The 22066-nt window shown below is 44.7% G+C and overlaps 1 protein-coding gene across 5 annotated transcripts in view; it reads left to right on the top strand.

Moving 5' to 3' along the window:
* HMGA2 (high mobility group AT-hook 2) overlaps positions 1-22066 on the top strand; it is a 123117-nt gene that overhangs the window by 85252 nt on the left and 15799 nt on the right. For all 5 annotated transcript variants that reach the window (XR_009962979.1, XR_009962978.1, XR_009962977.1 and 2 more), the window contains exon 4: positions 10978-11010. Coding sequence is in view for 2 of the 5 variants with exons in the window: in XM_062609490.1 (XP_062465474.1) it covers positions 10978-11010 (33 nt within the window). In the remaining 3 variants the exon portion in view is untranslated. The remainder of the gene's footprint in view (positions 1-10977; positions 11011-22066) is intronic.

Raw genomic sequence — 22066 nt, 5'->3', positions numbered from 1 at the left:
AAGGCCACATATTTATTAACATAAATGCATCTAACTATCCCCAAAGGCACCCATTCCTGGGAGGTGATGAGAAGCAAAGAGGCACGGGCAGCTCCTTATCCCATCACTGTCCCCCACCCTTTTGAAGGGCTTATATACCAAACAGTGAATGTCCTGGCTGTGCTGCTGCCAGGCGCTGTCTAACCACGAAGCTGGAGCAGACCTGCTTATGCAGACATTGCTGTGGTGAAAAATAGTTTGAGTTCTTCAGGAAGAGCACGTGTTCCTGCGGATCCTGCTGTCATCAGCCTTGAACGGCAGGTTGTTTCTCTGCTTCCGGGTAGGGGTGTAATCCAGTACAGTCCCAGGGCCTTCCTATTTCTCTTTTCCTTTTTTGTGATCTGAGGAAATGAAGTGTTCCCATAAAGCCTACAAAATGTATCTGAACCTCAAATCTAAAAACCCCACTGGTACCTGAAAGCAGTCTTTCTAACCAAATTTGCAATTACTCCCTATAAAAGACCACAGAAGCCCCAAAATATGTCAGTAATGCACACCAAGAAGCATAGAAGAAGCCAAAACTATGACAACGATACAGCAGTCTTGTGTGCATTGGTGGACAAAGAGAAATATGAGTAAGGTATTTCTCTGTGTTTCCTTTCAATTCCTTGCACATAACGAACAGTGTAGAGATCTCGCTCCTGTTTGTGTGCAGGTAGGGAAGGTGGTGTGTGTTTGGTCCCCTTCTTCCCCACCATGTTTCCTTGCCACTCTCATTCCTCCATTCCATCCCTTTGGATCTTTCCCACTATGCAACCCAACCAGAACTTCCCAACACTGTTCCCTACCAACCAAAGATTTCCAGAAGCTCCTAAGTGTACACATGCTGTCCCAAGCCATACTGTTGTTTCCTTACCTCTCCTCCAAATGCTATTCTTCCTTTGCTGGCCACAGGGTTTGCCTGGGAGAGCAGTGGGCTCAAAGAAACCTCTGGTGTCCTTGGGGCTTGCCTCCTTGGCTCTTTTCTCAAGATAAAGCCTTGCTTGAGTCACAGGCATGGAACACGGGGATATTTAGGTGCCTGGCAGTGGCCTGGTGAGTACCAGCAGAAAGACTTTGTTCCACACCATCAGTAGCTCTCACACCTGTTAATATCTAGAGCACGAGGGTGTCCTTGGCCACATTGCTGCCAACACTAAAATGATCTTACAGCTGCCTTTAAGCGGTCTGGTGCTAATATACCGCCTGATCTCACAGAGGTGATTTCTGTTCAGCTAGCTGCAAATGAGGCTTCTGTCTACCCGGTGTACCTAGTTCCCAGAAAAGGTATGTCTCTCTGTGCCAACTGCAGCAGTGTTTGGAGGCCAGCTATCCTTCTTCATCCAGCAAGCGGCTTTCACTTCTGCTGCCAGGACCACCTAGCCACAGATGCTACCAACTAGTATATTTTTGGCACGTCCCAAACCACATAGGTTCCAACCACAATAGAATGTGACTAGGTAGGAGGTGGAAGGATTTACCTCTTTGGATTGACTCTGCAAGTGGTTTGAACCAAGGGCAGAACTTAGCCAAGGGCAGGATTTAGCTTTGGGTTTTGTGGCATGAAAAATCAGGTTTTGTCACTTAAGCAACAGAAGCAACAAAATATGGAAGAGTTACCAGGAACCAAGAGTAAATATTGAGCAGTCCTATTCTCTGCTATGACCTGGGTTTGGCAGAATGATCACAAACCTTTCCCAGCAACCATAACATTTAAAGGCAGGCTGCTTTCCCAGTTGCGAATGGAGCTCTGTGAGCGAGGAAACCACGTTAAGCTGTACCAGGGAGCGGGGCTGTAGTAGGGTGCTCCAGGCGCTGCATTCTTGATGTGCTATCAGGTTTCAGTACTATTATGAAGAAAGCTGCAGGGGATTTGCATGCATACCTAACACACATACCTTCGATGTTCACATTGTCAGATCCAAGCAACAAATAGGACCTTCAGATCGGATGTAGCTTCCAAAAGGCTATTAAATAAATGTAGCTAGACAGTCAGGTAATTGTCCTGTGACAACTACAGTCAAATCTCTCCTAGGCTGGGCTAAATTTAGAGTCTGTCCAGGGACATAAATAGAACAACTCCAAAATTACACCAGGATTATCAACAGCAGAATCTCTTTATCCCTCCCTCTCTCCCCAGTTCTCTCTCTTTCAGAGCAAGGGAAGCATGTGTACAGTGACACTATTCATATTTCTGCTGCTGTTCAGAGGCTGATGATAGTAGGATACCATAGACCTTGGCTTTGCCATCTTCTATTAAATGAGTCCTTGCTAAATAGAAGAGAAAATTGTTTTGCTGCCACCTCTTAAAATGTGTTACCATGTCATGTGGATTTCACGATGAAATTGCTAGTAATGAGTGAATGGTCAAAGCACACTGGAAATGCAATGTAACGCAACGGAGTTTTTTCCTGCTGTGCAAGGAGTGCCTACAAATCATGCCTTTGGACATAGTGAATGTAATTTCCATTTAAAAAATAACCGTACGAGCTGAGCTCCCTATTTAACATACCACACACCAGAATGATCCCAAAATATATTGAGCCAGGAAGTGGGTTAATTACAACAACTCGCCACCAAACCCCTGGTATATTTCAAGTACATGGGAAGTGTATTTCTATTTTGGACACGGACTTCTGTAAGAAAACTGTGCCAGGATGTCAGCAGGCTCTGGTCAGGCTCTGGCAGACACTTGTAGCAGCATCAGCTTCCTGGAGGCGCTAATAATGATCAAATTTGTTCGATAGACAGACAGCTATCAGACATCCATATATCCCAGACGTACAAAACCCATGTGGCTACCAAGGGATCTGCTCAGACAAAGAAGTTCAAGAGAAAGTGCCTGAGGCCAGATCCTCAGCTGCAGAAAATCAGCCAGGCACAGTCGATTGGCCTGCCTTGCACTGTGTGCCTTTTCTTTGGAGGAAAACCCTGCCCAGCCATTACAGGGCAATGGGAGGTCATGGACTGTATGGGAAAGGGAAGCTTCTGCAGTAGTTTCAGGCTGGGCCTGGGGAGGACCACATAAGCTTGGCACAAGATGCTTTACATCTCTGAAAGAGCAGAAATGCCGTGCAATAGGGGCTGCTTAGATCCCTTGTATCCTTACCCTAATTTGTGCAGATGAGGGAACAGATAGTTCTTCCTAACAGGATATAAAGTTGTGTCTGTGCTCAGTGAGCTGAACAGTGCCTGGGCGCAGCCTCAGTGATGTCTGCAGACATCCGTGCTGTGCAGTTGGGAGCCTTCTCTCCTTCACACAGTCTTGTCCTCGGCCACCTAACATGGTACCCACATGTGGCTAAGGAAAGAGCACAGCCTACAGACTCTTCCCAAGGGGGGGACACTGAGATTTCTTGGCTTGAATTACCACCTTCAAGGCAGCTTGAATGGCTACCTTCTGGAGGCAGCAGAAGAGTAAACTGAAGAAATATGCCACAGGCTGCCACTGGAAAATACCCAAGAAGGTGGCCAGTGGCTGAGGGAAGTGAATATTTTATTTTCACTGGCATTTTGCTTCAATAAGTGAAGGAAAGTGCACTGAAAAAGTGGCATGGGCTTTGCAGCGTCATGGTGGTGAAGATGCGGGGCAGAGGGTAGAGTGGTCCCAGGGCTGCCCAGTGGAGCAGTTTGTCCCTTGTTTTACATCCCTGCCACTTCAGTTCTTTTTCCATCCCTGCCTATGGGCTTGGGCCTGTTGTTGGCAAAACCTTTCATAGGCCTGGAAATTATTTGGACTGCTTCTAAGCCTCTATTGCTGAAAATAGGCTGTGCGCGTTTTCCAGTCTCAAAATGACACAAGGACACTATCAATGAACGAGTTAAGCATGAGGTCTTTGTGGCCTTAAAATGTGGAGGGGAATAAATGTAGAAGGCCAGAAAGAGAAGTGTTACCTGACGGTAGTTATATTTTGAGCAAAAATCACTGAAGTTCAGCGTTCACTTTCCAAACAGGAGCCGATTTTGCAGCAGGTTGTCTGGTTTGAGACTTTACTGCCCTATTTACTCTGTTAGTTCTCTGGAGGCCAGGGCAAATTTCGGGGGGGGACTCAGGAGCTTCTCGCAGTCAGGGCTACAGATGAGCCCACCGATGACAGTCCTGCGGCTCTGATCAGCTCCACACAGCCACCCGTAGCGGTACCACCAGGAATGGTCTCTGGCGCAGGAACTGCCCCTGTTTTTTCAGTCTGTATGGCAGGAGGTGCCTGAGCAAGAAGAGAGAGGGAAGACCTTAAAACAAAGGTTGGAACTGGATGGTAATGCGATACGGCGCGTTTCACCTCCAGGTCATGAATTCAAATCAAGCCTGTTTAGTGGTGACCCAAAATCATTTCCACATGGGCCAAAAGAAATGCGTGGTGAGCACAGGGGTTGCTGTATCCAAACAGACAAGACAGTCTGGAGATAAAGGGTTGCACAATAGTTACTTGTCTGGAGAAGTCTGCAAGGTATAAAGCTAAGCAGTTTCTGATCCGTTTATATCCCTGAATCACGAGGGCTTGGATTCATTGCAAATAACTTACAGTTTATTTCTGCCTACTAAAGTGTAGGTTTGTTTCTTTTTTTTCCCCTACGCTATAACTAAGAATAACTGGAACGTCCCATTTGGCTTTCTCAATAGTCTGTCTGTGTATGGAGTTATAAATAGATAGATACGTATGACGTCTGCCAGACAAAAGAGCCAGCTCGTATTTCCTTAGGTGCGTATCAAGAAAACCTCAACGCTGCACTGTGTGCTAGAATTATTCTGAAAGGCAGGAATTGCTTTGTGATATTTTAACAGAAAAATGCAAAGGTGCTGAACTTCAGCTGAGCAAAATGCACCAGGAAAGCTTATCAAATGCATCGTGGATGGCAATAAGGTAACAGGGGAACACAACAGAGCAGCAGAGACTCTAAAAAGCAGTCAGCAACAACAGATCCTCCTGCTGCCGAACTGTATTGGTTTTAGCTGAGTATGCCAGTTTACACTTTGCTTGTGGTATTGAACCACTGATACAAGGCCCATTAAATGGATATTTGATAAGCTGCACTACCCTAAATATTCTATGGAAATGTAACCAATATTGGCTGAAACATTATAAAAATTAATAACATCTATCAAGAGCACTGAAGTAACAGCTACTGTGCTTTGAATTTTGATTATATCCTTCATAAACTCAGTGGGGTATTGTGCTTGCAGATGAAGTTCAGCCGGCAGATGAAGAAAAATTAAGGGGTTTCCTTTCCTGTTCTAACCATTAAGTTTGTACTTAACAAGACCTGTAATGGTGGGATGTCATCTGTGAGGAAGGTTTGAGCAAAGCAGCTGAAAAATAAATAGGTTATTTGAGCGTAAAAGAAAACAGAGTTCGACTTTTGATACATTCTTTTCTCAGTTTTTATCCTCTCAGAACATCAACCCATTGCAAATGCAGCAACTCTCAGACATTTTGTAGTGAAGGTAGCTTTCTAGAAACAAAACGTATGCAATCCTAACCCTGCTGAAGTCAGTTGTTTGACTTCCATTGGGTACATACATACCTGACTGAATATATGTGCCAGTGCCTGCATTTCCTGGCTACCAAAAGAGTAATTTGAAGCAGTGTGTTTTGAATTTGGCAATTAGAATATAATATTTTGTTGCCAGTCAACTCTTAAAAGTCACTTTGTGTACTTGGAAGACTCTGATGCTCTCTGCTCTCCTCCACAAGCGGAATAGAAGTACTATTTACTTTGTCATCAGCTAAAATTACTGGTGCAGCTCCTGAGATCTTGCAGGGTTTTCCAGCAGCAGTCAGGGGAGGTCAGTTTAATAAGCTAATAAATATTTTTTGAATGACCTGACTTTGTATTTGGTATTAAAAACTCAGAGAAGTGCCAAATAGAATAGAAAATAAAGAATAAAAGTTCCACAGATTTTGCCAAAATTCTCCACAGATTACTATTAGCTTCCTTTATGAGACTGCACAGAGAACTGTGAAATCTCCTTTGAACTCTAAGGGCCAGATGGTTTTGCTGTTAGATCCTAATGACCCACAGCACTGTGCGTACACAGACACCACGGTTGCCAGTTGACTGCAAACATGCAATGGAGGCAGGAGAATTCATGACCTGTGCTTCCAAAATACCAGTCAGTCCCACTTGGATGAAGGGGACATCTCCCCCTTGCTTTTAATGGGGTGAAAAAGCATTTCTGTTACGCTCTTGAAAGAAAGATAGTTTCTATAGCAAGCTTTGAGCATAGCTGTGCTAGAGGAGTGAACGACAGGCGCACCATCCTATGCAATCCTGCTGACGGTCATGAAGCTGAAAGTAGTTTTTGCCCAGAGGTGAGGGCTCTTTTGCAGGCTGCATTGTATCACTGTACTGGAGAAGATAGGGAAAGCCTGGACTCGAGCTAATTAAAGCTGTAGGGCAGAACAGTAGTTCCTCTGCTGTCATATGGAACTGCTTGGAAGACATGATTCATTTTGGATTATATCGGTCTCAACTGGTATAATATGAACTTCCTGATTTTTTGAGGATATGTAGACAAAAAGACTAAATATGGGTTTACTCATCTTTTAATTTAGAGCTACAAGTGTTTGGGTGACCTATGAAATCATTTTAATGATTTCTGCACAACACTGATCTGTCAGCACTATGAATGTCATCCTAACGGGATATTAATTTCCATCATGGTCATTTAGTCTCACCAGCAGAGCTACGTGCGTGTGAATGTCCTGTCTCTGTCTTAACTGAGGGAACAAAAGAGAATCACTGTTGCCAAGAAGCATCAGTCAAACATCTTCATAATACTTAGTTTGAAGAGGAAGACAGAAACACAAAATGTAGGAGTGCTGTGAGTGTGTCTCTTGGCCTTGGAGCTTCAGGCACAGCAGTCAGGGGATGATTTGCATTCAAATCAGGGCTTTTATCTCTGATCATTCAAAATGTGTTCCATCCAGCATTGCTCATACTAGTTGGCATAGACTTACCCTTCTCCTTCCTTATTTTTATAACACTGTGAAAAGTAACAGGTTAAGAAGTACTGCAGTGACTGAGAAGTGTGACAAATTGAATTTGAAACAACTTTTGACCGCTGTTACAAGATGAATATAGACTCATCACATGAGGCTGCCCTTTTGTTCCCCTATAAAAAGCAAAGAAATTGTTTGACCAGTAACTGTGTAGGCCATAAGGATGCATCTAAGATATTGACAAAGGGTAAAGTAACAGAAGTTGAAAATAAAATGAGGTATGTGGTGACAGAGGAGTGGAAGAAGCGTCTTGTAGAATATAAACAGTTGGGCTCTGAACAGACGAAGCTCACAGCAAAGATAAAACTGCCCAAACCTTTGCGTACGTCCTTCATTAGGTGGGTTAATTTTTACCTGCTCAAAATCAGAACTCTTCTCCTGAAGTTTTAAATCATTATCTTTTGCCTTAGCTCACATGTGCCCAATAGTTCAAACATGGAAAAGAAACCCTGCTGTACTTTGGATTTGTTCTTGTATGGTAGGCATTTAAATGACGTGACCATAGGGTTTTTCCAACACTGTCGCTTGTTCTTTCTGTCTCATACGTGTTTAAGAAAGTGACTTAAGGTTGACTTGTACTTGAATATAATATAAAAAAAACCTGAATTTTGCATTCAAGAGTGTGGTATTTCAGCAGACACACATTCATTTTACAATAGGTGGTTTTTAAACAGGATGAAAGTAAAATGTGAAAGTCCTGTGTTGCACAAAGCTCCCAACATATGATCACCAAGCTCCCCTTCCATCTGATCGCTGACACAAGTGAGAGAGCCTCTGTCAGAGCAAAATGAGGTCTGCCATCTTACTCTTCAGGCTCCTGAGGAGGATACATAAAAGTTCAGGGCTCTCGTGTCTTGTGTGCAACTTTATTTTGCTCTTTAGCACCTCTTTAAAGTTTCTCGTTCTTGGCTTTTTTATGGTTCCGGTCTTTTCCATAACCAAGACAGATTCTCCTTCTTTCCAGCTAGTTGAACATGCAGTTGCAACACTCTTTTGAATCAGAGGTGTCTCCCTTGAAGCCCTGAAATGATCTTTTAACTCAGTGAACACAAAGCTTAGCGTTTGTATCTATACCGTGTCAAAGTTTCCAAAGGCATCGCATCCACAACAGTTGAAGAGATGAAGTGGGGTGCTTGGGAGATTTCTCACGATCCCCGCACACTTCCATTCCCCTGGTCTGGGGTGACCTAGGTGAGCGAGCACTGCAGCCCTCGCACGACAGGACCTGGCTGGTTTCGTCTGGCCTGCGTTCATCCGGGTAGCTCTCCCAGGCTGCAGCAAGAAACGCAACGCTCCTGAACACCAGCGCTTGTGATGGGTTCAGCAGCCACAAGCCGGAGCCCTCAGCGTGACACGGGTGGGCACGGTTCCCGGCGTGTCTGTGGGGTGCACCGATGGTCACAGCGGCTGAGGGGCTGAGCCCTGCTTTCCGGCTTTCATAGCCGTGCTGCTTCCATTTAAGGAAGAAAGCATAACACACACTGAACTCCAGATCCCAAATCCAGTGGAAACCTCGCCGGCCGTCAGCAAGCGCTGCCAGGGAGCGCTCGACGGGAAGCACTACGATAGCGAAGGTCTTGAATGACTAAGATTCTCGACAGCCTTGGTCAGTATCAGAGACAGTTTCCAACTGGGCAAAGTACAATATTTTCTCTCTGCTTTTTATGAATGGCTGGATAGGATTGTGCTGGAGTCAGAGTCCCCTGCGAAAGCCATTCATAAAAATAACAACAAAACAAAACAAACACGCACACAAAACTTCCCAGGTCCAGTCCAGAGCCACTGGGTGCCAGAGGCTGGGAAAACATGCTGGCAACTCGAGCCCCAGCTATCACTGAAAGTATTCAAGGGGCTTTTTGGTGGTCTGAAAAGTATGAAGTGCTGTGTAGAAGGGCAGCTGGTAGAATTACTGTGACACATACTAGGCAGAAAGCCAGAGCTGGCCTTGTTTCAGACATTGTCTTTCCTCTCATTGAAGTGTCAGGACCTAATTCATGGAAAATTTGGTGAGTTGGCAGCTCTTTCAGAAGATTTCATTGAGCTACAGTGTGTGAGAGTCACATGAATGCAGAGTGCATGGCCAAAAATACATGGGGATTTCTGAGCAGGAAAAAACAGTCAGCCTCTAAGAATGTCTGTGGATTTCATGTGGTTTGAGAGTAAACATGTGCACAGGTGTAATCAGCAAGCAAAACAAGAAAATAAAGCAGAAAAGCACCAGTGGCAGGTTACTGAAGAGCTCAATGTGTTCTGTAATGACAAAGGATTGCTTTGAAAGGAATCATGGCTTTGTCCAAGCGCAGAAAATGTCCATTAATGAGTTCAGGGCTTGCAGTCCACCTGGAGAAGGCATCAGTAAAATGTGCGCCTTGGTAATAGCTTCTCCATTGCAAGAGTATTTAATGGAAAAGAAAAGGGTCCACCCTGAAGTTTAAAGACGAACCCAGTCATCACATAGGGTTTTTTTTTCTCATACTTATTTGAGAGCAGAACTTGGAGCCTGGGGCACAGACACAAAAACATAACAGCCATAGGATTCCACTGAATTAGAAAAAGACTGAAAATAAACAAAGCATCTCTTGTTAAAATGGGACGCTTGTGGTGGGCAGTCTGAATTGAATCAGTTACATATAATTTACATTTTCATTGATCCTTCCCGCTGAAATACTGCTCCGAAAGGCCAGTTACACTAAACTGCTTATTCAGAAATATTCGAGTTATTTCCTACTACACTGTCATGAAAATTAGGGTTTTGGCCATGCAGAGGGACAGCATGTTGGCTTCTGCCCAAGAGAGGCACTAAAATCACGGCTAGGATTAGGAACAGGCAGGAAGGAAGGGCAGGAAGAAAATCATTGAGTGCAATTCATATACTTTGAAAACAGAAAGTCAGGGGGAGGGGAGAGAGGCTGCAGCTTTGCCCCACTAAAGTAAGAAAAGCCCTTTTGTGCTCTTGGTGTCAGGATTTCATCCTTTATCTGTGGTCTTATTGTTCCATGCTGCTCCTGGCACCCACAAGGTTTGTTACACCAGCTGGGTGGTGGTGGTGTATTTTAAATGTGCCTGTATTAGTCCTTTATTTGGTACTCCTCCTCCTTCCCTGGGGTGGGGCTGAAACACACTGGCACCTTGGTGGGTCTTCTGACTCGTGTGGGGACCGTGTTTCCCATTCCCGAGTGGACGCAGCCAGGAGGGAGACTCAATGAGGATCCCTTGGCTGTACCACCAGGTCCTGCACAGGTGGGCACAGCCTGTGGCTCTCCCTGCCCACACAGCCAACATGCCCAATGATGGGCATCCCCAAAAACACGTCAACAGGCCCATGAGGGTCAGCGCAGCATCACCTTTGTGCAGCTAGAGATCTCAAACCAGAACTTGTGAGGGCTGAGGCCACTGCCTACCCCAGCCTCCTGGCTTTGCCAGGGATGGCTTTCATCAAGTGGGAAGCCCTGGCTTGGAAATGTGGTTATGTGTCCCTCATCCCTCTGTCCAAGCTGTGCTTCTGCTTATGGCCAGGAGGAGGACTTTGCCACAGTGGAACATTCCACTCATAGCTGAAAGTGGTAAGAGAGTGAACAGCATCAGTGGAGACAACAAACTAATTACAAAATTAGGCCACTCTCACAGCCTGATAAGTAATGCAGCAAAGCAAATCTAGCAGTACCGTGGAAGAGCTGAAAGATGTAACATGCTAAATTAGATTTCACCTTGGTTTTGATTATACAAACTTAACATACTGCTCTGAATCAACAGTAATCTGAACTACTTCAGAGCAAGGTCATAGATAGGTGTAGGAGAGGCTGGGTGTGAGAGCTGGGTATGTTCATCGCTTCGTTTTTGAATGTGGGCTTTGCCTGTGTTTTATTCCTGTTGCTGAAAACATTTTTCCCACCACCTGGGAAATCACGGCCAAGTGGCCTCAATGAGTTTCTTACCGTGCTGTCGTTTTACTTTTCAGCCTCAACAAGTGGTTCAAAAGAAGCCTGCTCAGGTAAGAAAAGCTAATTTAAAATCTTAGACTAATTTAAATGAAATAATTCTTCCATATTTAAACGGGTCTCCTTTACTGTAAAGAATGAAGGGAAATGCATCAATCACTTGATCTGGGGGACAGCTGTTGGCTTGCTAGGCATAATCACTAGAACAATTCATGCAGTGGCCCTTGGGAAGGAGAGGAGGAAGCAGTAGACAGTGCTTGCTTGGTGCTCTTTCTGCAGAGGCCACCTTGCCATGGTAATGCAGGCACGTGCACACACAGCATGTGGTATCTCTGCATGTCCTGATCATGGCTTAACCGGGGACCGCTTCCAGCAAGGTGGAGGCACAGGTATAAAAACCTTCTCCCCACTGGTCTAAAGGAGTCTTTAAGTCCACAAAATAAAATAGGCTGAATTTGGTAACTAGGCTGGATCCATCATAAAGGCTAATGCATTTGAACTTTTTCTGTTGGATTGTATTATTCCTCTTTAACACCTTGGACAAAGTGCAAGCCACAAGGTATTATGAAATTGGTCATACACTGCATTTATAGTTGCCTCCATTTTCTTTCCCCAGCCTGCCCTGTGTTAAAAAAAAAACCAAAATATAACTATGCCACTTCTTTATATATGCACCAGCAGAGAAGAGACTGTTGGCATGGGACCAGGTCCATCACTGCTTGGCAGAGTCCATGGGCTGTGCTGCTGTACGTCTATGCTCAGTCAAGAGCATAAAGGGTCCATTGCTTTTCTAGATAAAGGTCTGCTTTCAGAAGGAAATAATACTTCTGTTTTTCTGCCTTATGGTTTCAATACATTATTGTACAATGTACATAATTGTGTAATAATAACTGTAATCTGAATTAGGAGCTGTTACATAAGAAACAGAAAACATCCTAGCTGTGAGTTGAAGGGGTGAAATGATGTAGCTCTCCAAAGCATGTGCAGGAATCAGGTTTCTACAAAAAGAAATCAATACAGTTGCAGCAATGGTGAGTCCATGGCACTGGCAATAGTATTAATGTCTCTCCAAATGGCAGAGATAACACACAGGATAAATGTAATAGTATTTTCAAGTGAGGTAAGTTTTGCAAGGAGAGGTAATGTCTTATATTAGGCCAGCTTATGCAAGAAACGCAACATCCGTCTCGAAGGACTTACCGTCTATAACCTTCAGACTACCCCACACGATTCAAAACACACCAAACTGTTCTAATAAAAGATATTTCCTCTCCCTGGTCTCATTTACATCCTTCAACTGTTACAGCCACTATCGGGCTATTCCTACTACAACATGGTAGTAAATCTGCCAGTGGGCACAAGGCCAGTCATCTCTTCTGTGGCACCTGAGAGACAGGGAGGCTTAAACCCTGCTGTGCAAAGGAGGCCAGATCTGGGAGGCAAAGACTCCCAGGAGGTGGTTCACGTTGTGGTTTCCTCTGGCACATAGCAGAGCTCATACCCACTGGGGTCACCAGGATGAAGGGGTCTAGAGCTAGTTGCTGTGCCCGCAGCCTGGCTTGGCAGAAGCCATTGCTGCCGAGGGCATGTGCGGAGCTGTGAGGTCTCCAGTCTCCACGGGCACTTACTCCTGCAAGTGTTTTGTTTGAACAGTACTCAAGTGCTAGCCCTAGTGCAAGAGAGGAAGAAATGTCTGGGTCTGAGGCTGAGCTGGGGTGTGGGAGCACAAAGAGGGAACCTGGCACTCCATCTTCTGGTAGCAGAACTAAGTAATGACAGATTTAATTGATGGTGAAATGATGTAGGCGTTTAAACTAAAGCACCAGGGCTCCCTGTGTGGATTTTCCCTTTCCTGAAGCAGTGATTCCAGTGGGGATGCTGTAGGGTGTTATCAGCCAGACGGATGCAGCCGCTGCTGCACGGAGCCTCAGCAGCATCTCTGTGGTCAGAAGCAGCGAAAGAGAAAAGGAAGCCCTTTGACATTGCCATTAGTAATGGAAATGTTTGTATAGAAAATGAGGAGGCACAGAAGAATGCATGAAAGGAGAGAGAGGGCTTTTTAGAAATCCCCAGTCACCACAGCACAACTAGTGAAATGACACTCTTTGAATTGTTTGTATGCCATGTCTTCACTCAGAGAACATTGCTTTGTTTTCAATCCTTGGCCTGGGGGATGTTCAGTGAAATCATTGACTTGTCTTTAACCCTTTCTGGTTTTAATAGGCCACTCTCCCATGCTTACACAACATTTTGGTTTTGCTGGGTGTGGGTACATGGCAGAGAACAAAAACTATCACTGTGAGCAAGCGCTAATGGCAGCGTCTTCCTGAGGTTGAAAGCAGGAGGTAGAGCAGTGTAATTCCTGGGACAGTGATCAGGAACTTCGTGCTGCTGGGTTTCACTTAAGTCCAGTTGTGCCTTTTTCCGATTTCTTTTTACACTACTGGATTTCCCTTTAAAGGAGGGAGGTTCAGACTCAGAATTCAGACAAGAACATGAGCTCATGCAGGCTTCCTAATCTGAGCTGTCTAAGGAAATAGTGATAAATTATATAAACATGGGGACTACATGGAAGTTCATGGAGGATAATGTAAATCTTACACTACATTCAGAGGAATCTCTTCCTTTTCCATCTGTTTCCTCCAAAATATCCTCCCAGATGGCTTTACCATGTGGCAGTCTGGACTAAGTTAGAAGTGTATCCTTTCTTCATCAGTGGGGACTGTAAGAGGTTACACTTGAGAACTGCTGTGTGATAGTGAGCATGTTACTCCAGTCTGCTGTGGTAAAGGTGGCAGAAACTCTTGGTCAGGCTTCATCCCCGGGTGCTTTCCTGTGCTTTGAATTTTCAGTGTATTCTCAAAGTTTTCAGTGAGCGTTAGTTTACATCGCCATTACTCTTACTACTGCTGCTGCTTGAGAGGTGGGCCTGTGCAAACCTCATGAAGTTCATTCAGCAAGGCTAAGTGCAAGGTCCTGCCCCTGGGTCAGGTCAATCCCAAGCTCAAATACAGGCTGGGCAGAGAATCAATTGAGAGGAGCCCTGAGGAGGAGGACTTGGGAGTGTTGGCTGATGAGAAGCTCAACATGACCTGGCAGTGTGCACTCACAACCCTGAAGTCAGCTATATGCTGGGCTGCATCAAAAGGAGTGTGACCAGCAGGTCGAAGGAGGTCTCTTGTGAGACCCCACCTGCAGTCCTGCATCCAGCTCTTGGAGCCTCCAGCACAAGAGGGACGTGGAGTTGTTGGAGGGAGTCCAGAGGAGGCCATGAAGATAATCAGAGGGCTGGAGCAGCTCTCCTGTGGAAACAGGCTGAGAGAGCTGGGATTCTCCAACCTGGAGAACAAAAGGCTTCAAGGAGACCTTAGAGCAGCCTTACAGTACCTAAAGAGGGCCTACAGGAAATCTGGAGAGGGACTTCTGACAAGGGCATGAAGTGACAGGACAAGGGGGAATGGCTTTAAAATTACAGAGGGTGGATTTAGATTAGATATAAGAAAGAAATTCTTGATTATGAGGGTGGTGAGGGACTGGCACAGGGTGCCCAGAGAAGCTGTGGCTGCCCCATCCCTGGCAGTGTTCAAGGCCAGGCTGGGATTACGCTTTGAGCAACCTGGTCAAGTGGAAGGTGTCCCTGCCCATGTCAGGTAGCTTGGAACAGAATGATCTTTAAGGTCTCTTCCAACTCAGGCCGTTCTGTGATTCTGTGATTCTAGTGCCTATGCCTCTTGGGTTTGTGTTGTTTTTAAAAATAAGCAGAAAGACCAGATAAAATTCTCATTTTAGGAATAACAGCTCAGTTCCCATCACTCTTTCCCATATTTTAAGCATCATGCAGAGCTCTGTCATGCTCTAAATCTCTTTATGAATATCTGCTGTCCAGTTCAGGGCCGTACAGACGCCTGTATAAACCTTTGCAATGTCTTCAAGCATCCGCAAAGCACTGAATGTTTACCATCACACAGGCGGTAAACGCAGCAGTAAAATCCACTGGAAATCTACACGCCCGTATCATTAATACAAACCTTTAAATACTGTGGTCTGTACACATCTTTGTGGTGATCACTGACTCATAACTCTCACACTTCCTTGGGAAAATGAGGAAAAGATAGCCAGCCTCACTGCGTGACATTGGTAAGTTTAGCACTCTAGTGGAAATATGTGCCTAAACCTCAAAACCAAGACATTCCTTTGAAATCTGCTCTGTCTCTAAAGAATGACAGCCAGATCTTACAACCATGATGCAGGAATATTCTTACCGAGGTGTGTAAATAAGCAGTCCAAATAGAAATGTCTCAATTTTCCTAGTCTTTAAGCAATTTGTAGCAGCTGTAGACTCAGCCATATGGGGGAGTTACACACTTAGGTAATACAAAGGAAATAGATATATTTAGGAAAACATCATGAAAGCTATCAGAGTTTTCTGGAAACAGGACATGATTTTATCATTCTGGAGAGAAGAAATACCGAGTGTAGAGCAGCCCTTTGAAAATCTTCTTATAATCTCTTTGGGAGGTCTATGCAAATCTCAAATCCTTTGTATCCGAGTCTGAAAGACAGCATGTCAGTTGCAAGACAGTCAGAAAAGTAGACATAACGTGTATATAGAAAGGTGTACACAAAAAAGTGTACAGAAAAAGTACACCAAAATGCACAAAGTGTACTTTGGCATCTAATGCCAAATACAGTAGATGCTTTTAAAACAATAACCAGAAAGATCAAATCCAAACAAGAATAAAAGCTAAAAAGAAAAGCGTAATTATGCATAGAAAAGAAAATGCAGATTCGCTATATTTTTTTTTTCATGTTACTCATTCCTAAGCCTTGGTATCAGTAAGGTTACGCATGTTAATTAGTCCTTATATATATATATATACACACACACACACTCACAACCACGAGTTATATATGTTCCCCAGCTGCACCCATCACGTATGCCTACTCAGTGCAGAGCACAGTAAGGCTCTGCAGCCCAGGAGCTACATCTGTGATTCACACATTCATACGCAGCCCAAAAGCAGCAGACAGTGAGCAGAGCTGAGCCGGGGACCCTTGGCGGTTGTGTGGCAGGTCTGACGCGCTGGGGCACGCGTCAGGCACATGCTGCATCCCCTCTCTGTGCTGTGAAATAAATCTGCACTTCCACAAGCTTCAAGCGTTCCGTGGATTTGTTTTTGCCCTTCTGGGAAATCTCGTCCAGAAATGTGGTAGAAATACCCCCGAGATACACTTCAGGAAGTTGAAAAGAAGCTTCCAGCGTCAAAAGACGTGAGACAGCAAATCCTTCACACCCAAGTGGGTGCACATACACATCAGAGAGAGTGTGTGCCACTGTCCAAGCCCCTCCTTGCAGCCTTACTCAACCGAGCCTTGGCTGTAGAAACACTGAAAAACTGCCCTGGAGGTTGACCTGGTGCCTCAATTTGTTGCTCGCCCCAATGCATCCAGCAAGCTGTGTTGTGTGTCGTGTGCTTTTTCTGGTTTTCCTGATACAGGGAGTCAAGAAGTTGTTGGATCCCAGAGGTAAAACTTTGTTTGTCGATGGTATGTGGAATTTTATGCTTCAGTGTAGGGTGAGTGCGTGTGTGTTACATACACCACTCCAGAGCGTCCTCTGAAAGTCTCAGTTACCATTCTTTCATTATTGGTTTTTTTTAAAGCAAATACTGAATGTTTTCCCAAAGGCAGCAGTGGGGGACATCTTACGTGCACTTGAGGCTCTTGGTACCCTGTGAACAGTGTTTATCACAGCTCCATCAGCTCAGCCTCACTGTACCTCCCTTCCCATGTGCAGCCTGGACCCAATGGAGCTGCTCAAAGCTTTCCCTTTGGGGCTGAGCCCCAGACCTGTTGTGGGCCCTCCAGCTCAGTGCCCTGCCTCCCACCACCCCCACATGGGGGGACAATGCTTGTTGGAGCTGGTCAGAGGTTTTGCATAAATTGCTTCGTGTTTTTGTTGACCCTTTTCCCCATCGGTGTCCTTGGAATTTTTGTTTTTCCAGAGCTTCCCAATATTATGACCACTTGGGAACTGAGTTTTTTAAATAAAAATAGGGCTTGATCTGGGCCCTTTGAACACTTTCACTTCGCAAAATCCTTCCAGATTTTGCCTTTGAGTGTTCTGGAAACATTTTTCTGATTGGAAGATGCCGCTTTACCAAATGGATAATGATGTCATGGGAACTCTTGATGAGAAATGGCTCCAATTTGAAAATTGTGTTTCATTGTTACCAGCTCCTGCTGTTTATATTTCAAGCAGCCTGTAAGGATCGGTTGGTGTAAAAGGGAAAAGACAAAATTAGAATACCAAATATGGGGACTACGGAGAGAATTATTAATAAATCAGGTGGATGCCTGAACTGCGGGAATGGATCTGCCATTGAACTGGGAGAGATTTGCATTTGATTTTAAGGAAATCAGGAAAGTCTCATGCTTTCTTTATGCCTGCAGTAATAGAGACTTGCGGGTGGTGCTGAGCTTTATGCCCTTACCATTTTTCTCCGTCCAGCGCAAAATGGTGGCAACTGCATAATGTGGTTTCCAAAGGAAGACATATTCAGTCTTATTTTGTGACTGGTTTATTGTGACAGGGAAACTGAAAAGTTTGTCTGACGACTGAAAAAAACAAAACCAAAAACCCTCAAAACAAAACGTCAAAACAGCACAGTTTTTGAAATAAAACCCCAAATAATCTGTTCTATGAACAGCTGAAGTGCTAGCCTGTTCTAAAGAATGAAGGCTAGAAGAGGAAGCCAGGTATTACTGACAGCAGATTGTGTGTTACATTATGACATAACTTCTGAATATACTCTGACTAAGGTAATTCAATGAGGCTACACCTAAATATCCAAATCAGTGTAATATTCAGGTTTTCAAGGCTTTAGGTATTCATGATTGTCATTTATTATATAGCTATGATAGAGCAGCCATTGTTGAGATAAATTAAACAATAAGTTGAGATATTATGTGACCAGAAGGAAGGAAAGAAAAGGAAAAAAACCACCTTCAGAACAGGAGTATATTCAGATATTCTTTTAGAGAATGACTTTTAAAGAGTCAGAGATCAGAAATCCTTGCAGTGATCCGAAGATGCCAGCTTCTGCTCTGTGAGGCACTTCCTTTCACATTTTCGTAGTTTCTTTTATGATAGGGGCAGGTTCACACTGGCCTCTCAGTGTGGGGATGGCAAAGGCTTTGCCAGCGAGTACCATTTCACACAATGAGCACCTGGAGCCACAGGGCCATTATCACCACTCGGTTTTACAAAGGTCACTTTTATAGAAGTTGCTTTTGCTCACAGCTCATGTGAGTAATGACAATCTAGAAATATCTCACCCAGCATTTTCACCAGTCCATGGAGAGCACAGAGGGAGCAGGCAGATGGTTTTTACAAAGGTAGTTTAGGTATTGAAGTGTGCATCATAACCCCTGCTTCACTAGATTCTCAAATAACCTCTGCAATCCAGCCCTCGATCTTTGTGAGCTACCAGCAGAGTACAGGTAGCCCTGTTTCTCTCTGCAGGCAGAAACTGGATGTTTAATGGAGAAAATCACTACATACCCCAATTCCTACCTGCCCAGTCCCTCCTGAAGTCAGCAGGTGCCTTAGCTTCACCACAGGAACCAGAGGCACTCGCCGAGCAGCTGACCCCCAGGCTCCTGTCTCAAGTTATTTGGAACTTGGAAACCCTTTATGGCCTTTGCTGGGATCTGGTATTTGGGTGGCCTACAAGGCAGGCTGAGGTGCCTGGCCCTGTGTCCCCATATACTGCCTAAGGAGCAGGGGTGCCCCAATCGGCACTGTGCTAGGTAAGCCTCTTGCTTCCTTTGAAGACATTAGCACTGAGCACTGCAGTGTGCAAGATGCATTTTAGGGCGGTCTCCCAGTGCTGCTATTCCCAAAACTGAGGTTCTGATGCTCCCTTTTTGAGTAAGGCAGTTATAAGAGTACACGCAGTCACAATTTGATGTGACTAAAAAGGAATCAGATTTACCAAGGTCGTTTTGCTTCATGGCTTGTCAGGGACTGTCTGGAAGGTTCAGAGTCTTGCCTGCTGCAGTGTGCTGCTTGGAGATCTCATGTCCTTGTCAGCCAGTTTCTGAGTCAGTCAAATAGCAGGAGTGCCATGGCAAAGCCCAACGCAGGAGGAGCCTCCAGCTCTGACCAAGAAAAAGGTTATTTTAACTGTTCAGACATGCAGCATTCGGTTCCCTTGAGAGAAGCCCTACAGCAGGAGGCAGCTTTCTGAATGCAGCGCATGTCACACGTTTGCCCATTCAATATAGACATGTTCTCAGGTTGCTTCTCTTTCCCTGTGTGCTGGTCAAGACCTGTCCCTAAAAGCACGCATAAACATTCATGGAGTACAGCTGTTGAACCTCTCTGTGCATAGCACTTAGAGTAGACACTGCGGTTGATGGCAGAAGGCTGAAGGCCAAAGGGGTAAGCTAAAACATTTCCCTCTCTGCCCTCTCCCCATCTCTTCCCTCTCCCCAGCCTGCCAGGGAAAGAAGCCCTGGACACGCGTGCAGTGGCTGTGGACACGGTGGCTTTGTCTTTGACCCCATGACTGTGGCTGTGGAAGCTGTTTAGGGAGGTACTCCATCCAGTTCAGCACTTGGCTCTGATTTGACACAAACTGAAATCTCACTAATGATAGCTAGAAGAGAAGGGGCTCTGGCGTGTGGTTGGGAAACACTATTGAGGAAGATGGCTGGACAGGGAACAGTGTTTAAAAGAATATCAGTCAAGAGTAAATGAAACCGGGCTACTTTTGCATACACGTCGTACATACTTGGGCCGAGATGTCCAAGAGTAACGAGTCTGTGCTGGTAGTATTTGGGTATCTAACGTCACAGGCATTCAGGATTCTAGGCAGTACTTGACTACCCTCGGAGAAACTGGATTAAGATGTTTCCAGAACAATATCCAGAAAGCTGAAACTGCCAGAACAATCAGCGTCTGGACTTACAGCAATAAAAATAATCAAAATGCTAATTAGCAAAGATGAGGGATGTCAGAAAGCTGCGCAGGAAGAAAGTGCTCTTCGCTCAGAGCTTGGTTCCTGAGCTTCTCATAAAGGCCCTGCATCGTTCACAGTCAGCATTGTGTTTGCTCCTCCACACCTGGCTCAGGTCACTGGAAGAAGGTCTTTTTCCTGCCATAAATATTATTAACAGATACTCCAGGGCTATAAACCAGTTCATCTGCCACTTCTACACATTACTACGTTTTGCCATGCCAGTTCAGGACCATGTAAATTCTGTGGCAAATTGTATGTTAAAAATGAGGTATGCTGCAATGGAGGTAAACACAATGAAAGTCAAAGTTAAGACCAATGAAAATAGTACATTTTTTATCTGTTATATAATTTGCTGGGATGGTCAGTTACAGTGTTTGCATACCAGTACTATTAAAAAAGATTTGGCTAGGGAAACGAACAGCATGCTCAGCTCTTACTAACTGATACATGTCTTCAAACATGTTCTGGAAGGAAGCAATAAGAAGCTAATATCGTATTTTATTCTGGATTTTGTATGACATATGGGGAATTTTATAAGGTCCCCTTGTTGCTCTGTCTTGGAACGGAAGAATAAGAAGCATTTCACAGCTACTCTGTCAGTCACAGCGGGGCATTTGTGGAATTCGGTGAATTTGGTTCCTTGAAGTCAGTGCTGCCATATACCCTGGGGTGACATCTGATCTCCCTGGGCAGTCCATCAGCTTGTGACACCTGGGCCAAACATTAAGGCTGGGATGGATAGGCCACATCAATGAGCATGTCTCCTCCCTTGCAGTCAGAGAGGACCACAGAGACAAAGAATTCATAAAAGTCAGTGCTAAATAAAATTGTGATAGATACTCTAAAACCATTTTCCCTGGTGGGGCTTCCATCCCATATCACTTCCATTGAGGCTGTTATGGTGCTGTCCCTTAGTGCTGTGATTGTATGAAGGAACCCAGATGGCAAGCACTGGCTGTGACAGGCAGGCTGCCGTCTGGGGGGCCGTTCAGAGCTCATGGTCATCAATTGCTCATTGGGTATTGTGAGCATGGTGCTGCTTTGTTTATAGACAGAGTAAGAAGTTTGGGAGTATCACAGCCTCTTAGCAGACCATGCGTGAGAATTACGCTCCCAGATACTTCACGTTGAAGGATATAGGAGTACGTAGGTGATTTTCTGAATGAAGGACCTAAACCTTTGGGCAGCCCAACATTTGTGAGCTTCCTAAGTTCATCTTTACAGGACCTAAATGAATAAATGTGCTTTTCTCACTCTGAGGAAAGAGAAAAAGCCGTTCAAAATGACTGCCTGGCTGTTGGGCACTGTAACACTCACATCACCATAGCAAACTGTCTCGTGGATCTTTTTTCATTGGGATCCCAATGCCACAGATGGTAAATTCTCTATGAAGTCTGCTCCAGCAGATGGTGAGCATCACCATGATGAAGTTCTGCTGCTGATCCCATTGGAAGGCAATTCTGGAAATGCCAGAATGTTTTCAGAAAACGTTGGCCAAAATCTCTCTTTGGAAATTACTGTTGCTTATATTGAAAAGGGATATAATGCTGCCAATGTACTTCTTGGTTTGCGTCTGTTCTGTCAATATAGTCAAAGGTTTGGGGCTGATGTCTGATATCGGGTTTCGAGAGTTATTTGCCACACAACATCATGGGAAAATAGAAGGAAGGAAATAAAAAAATTAATCACCCACTTTCTGCCTGAATTCAGATCTCAGATTTCCCACATCCTAGTATTTAATTTCTCACAGAGTTACCAATGGTTGATCTCATGGCAGGATTAGTGGGAAGAAAAATGAGAGCTCCATTGAAACCAGACTTGAGGCTGGAAGGAAGGGACGTGAGCTGTAGGACCTGACAGATATCAGATTCAAGGCAGTGAATGGCTTTTACCCCCTCCCCTTCCATGATTCCCATGCTTATTTTGGGGTAAAATCCGAAAACTGAAATCAGAGAAGCAAAGAGACGGTTACAGTATGGTAGGCAGCTCACCCATCACTTTAACAGTCTCCTGAGAACTGTGTTATACAGTGAGACATTAACTGTAATTTATGTTAGTAATTTTTTATGTTTAGGAAGAGGAG

The sequence above is a fragment of the Pezoporus occidentalis genome, unplaced genomic scaffold, assembly GCF_034315485.1.
Source record: "Pezoporus occidentalis ecotype Australia unplaced genomic scaffold, CSIRO_AGI_Poc_V1 ctg138, whole genome shotgun sequence".
NCBI classification, from domain to species: Eukaryota; Metazoa; Chordata; class Aves; order Psittaciformes; family Psittacidae; genus Pezoporus; species Pezoporus occidentalis.
The sequence above is the reverse complement of the archived record's forward strand: the minus strand, read 5'-3'. Positions and strand labels throughout refer to the sequence as shown.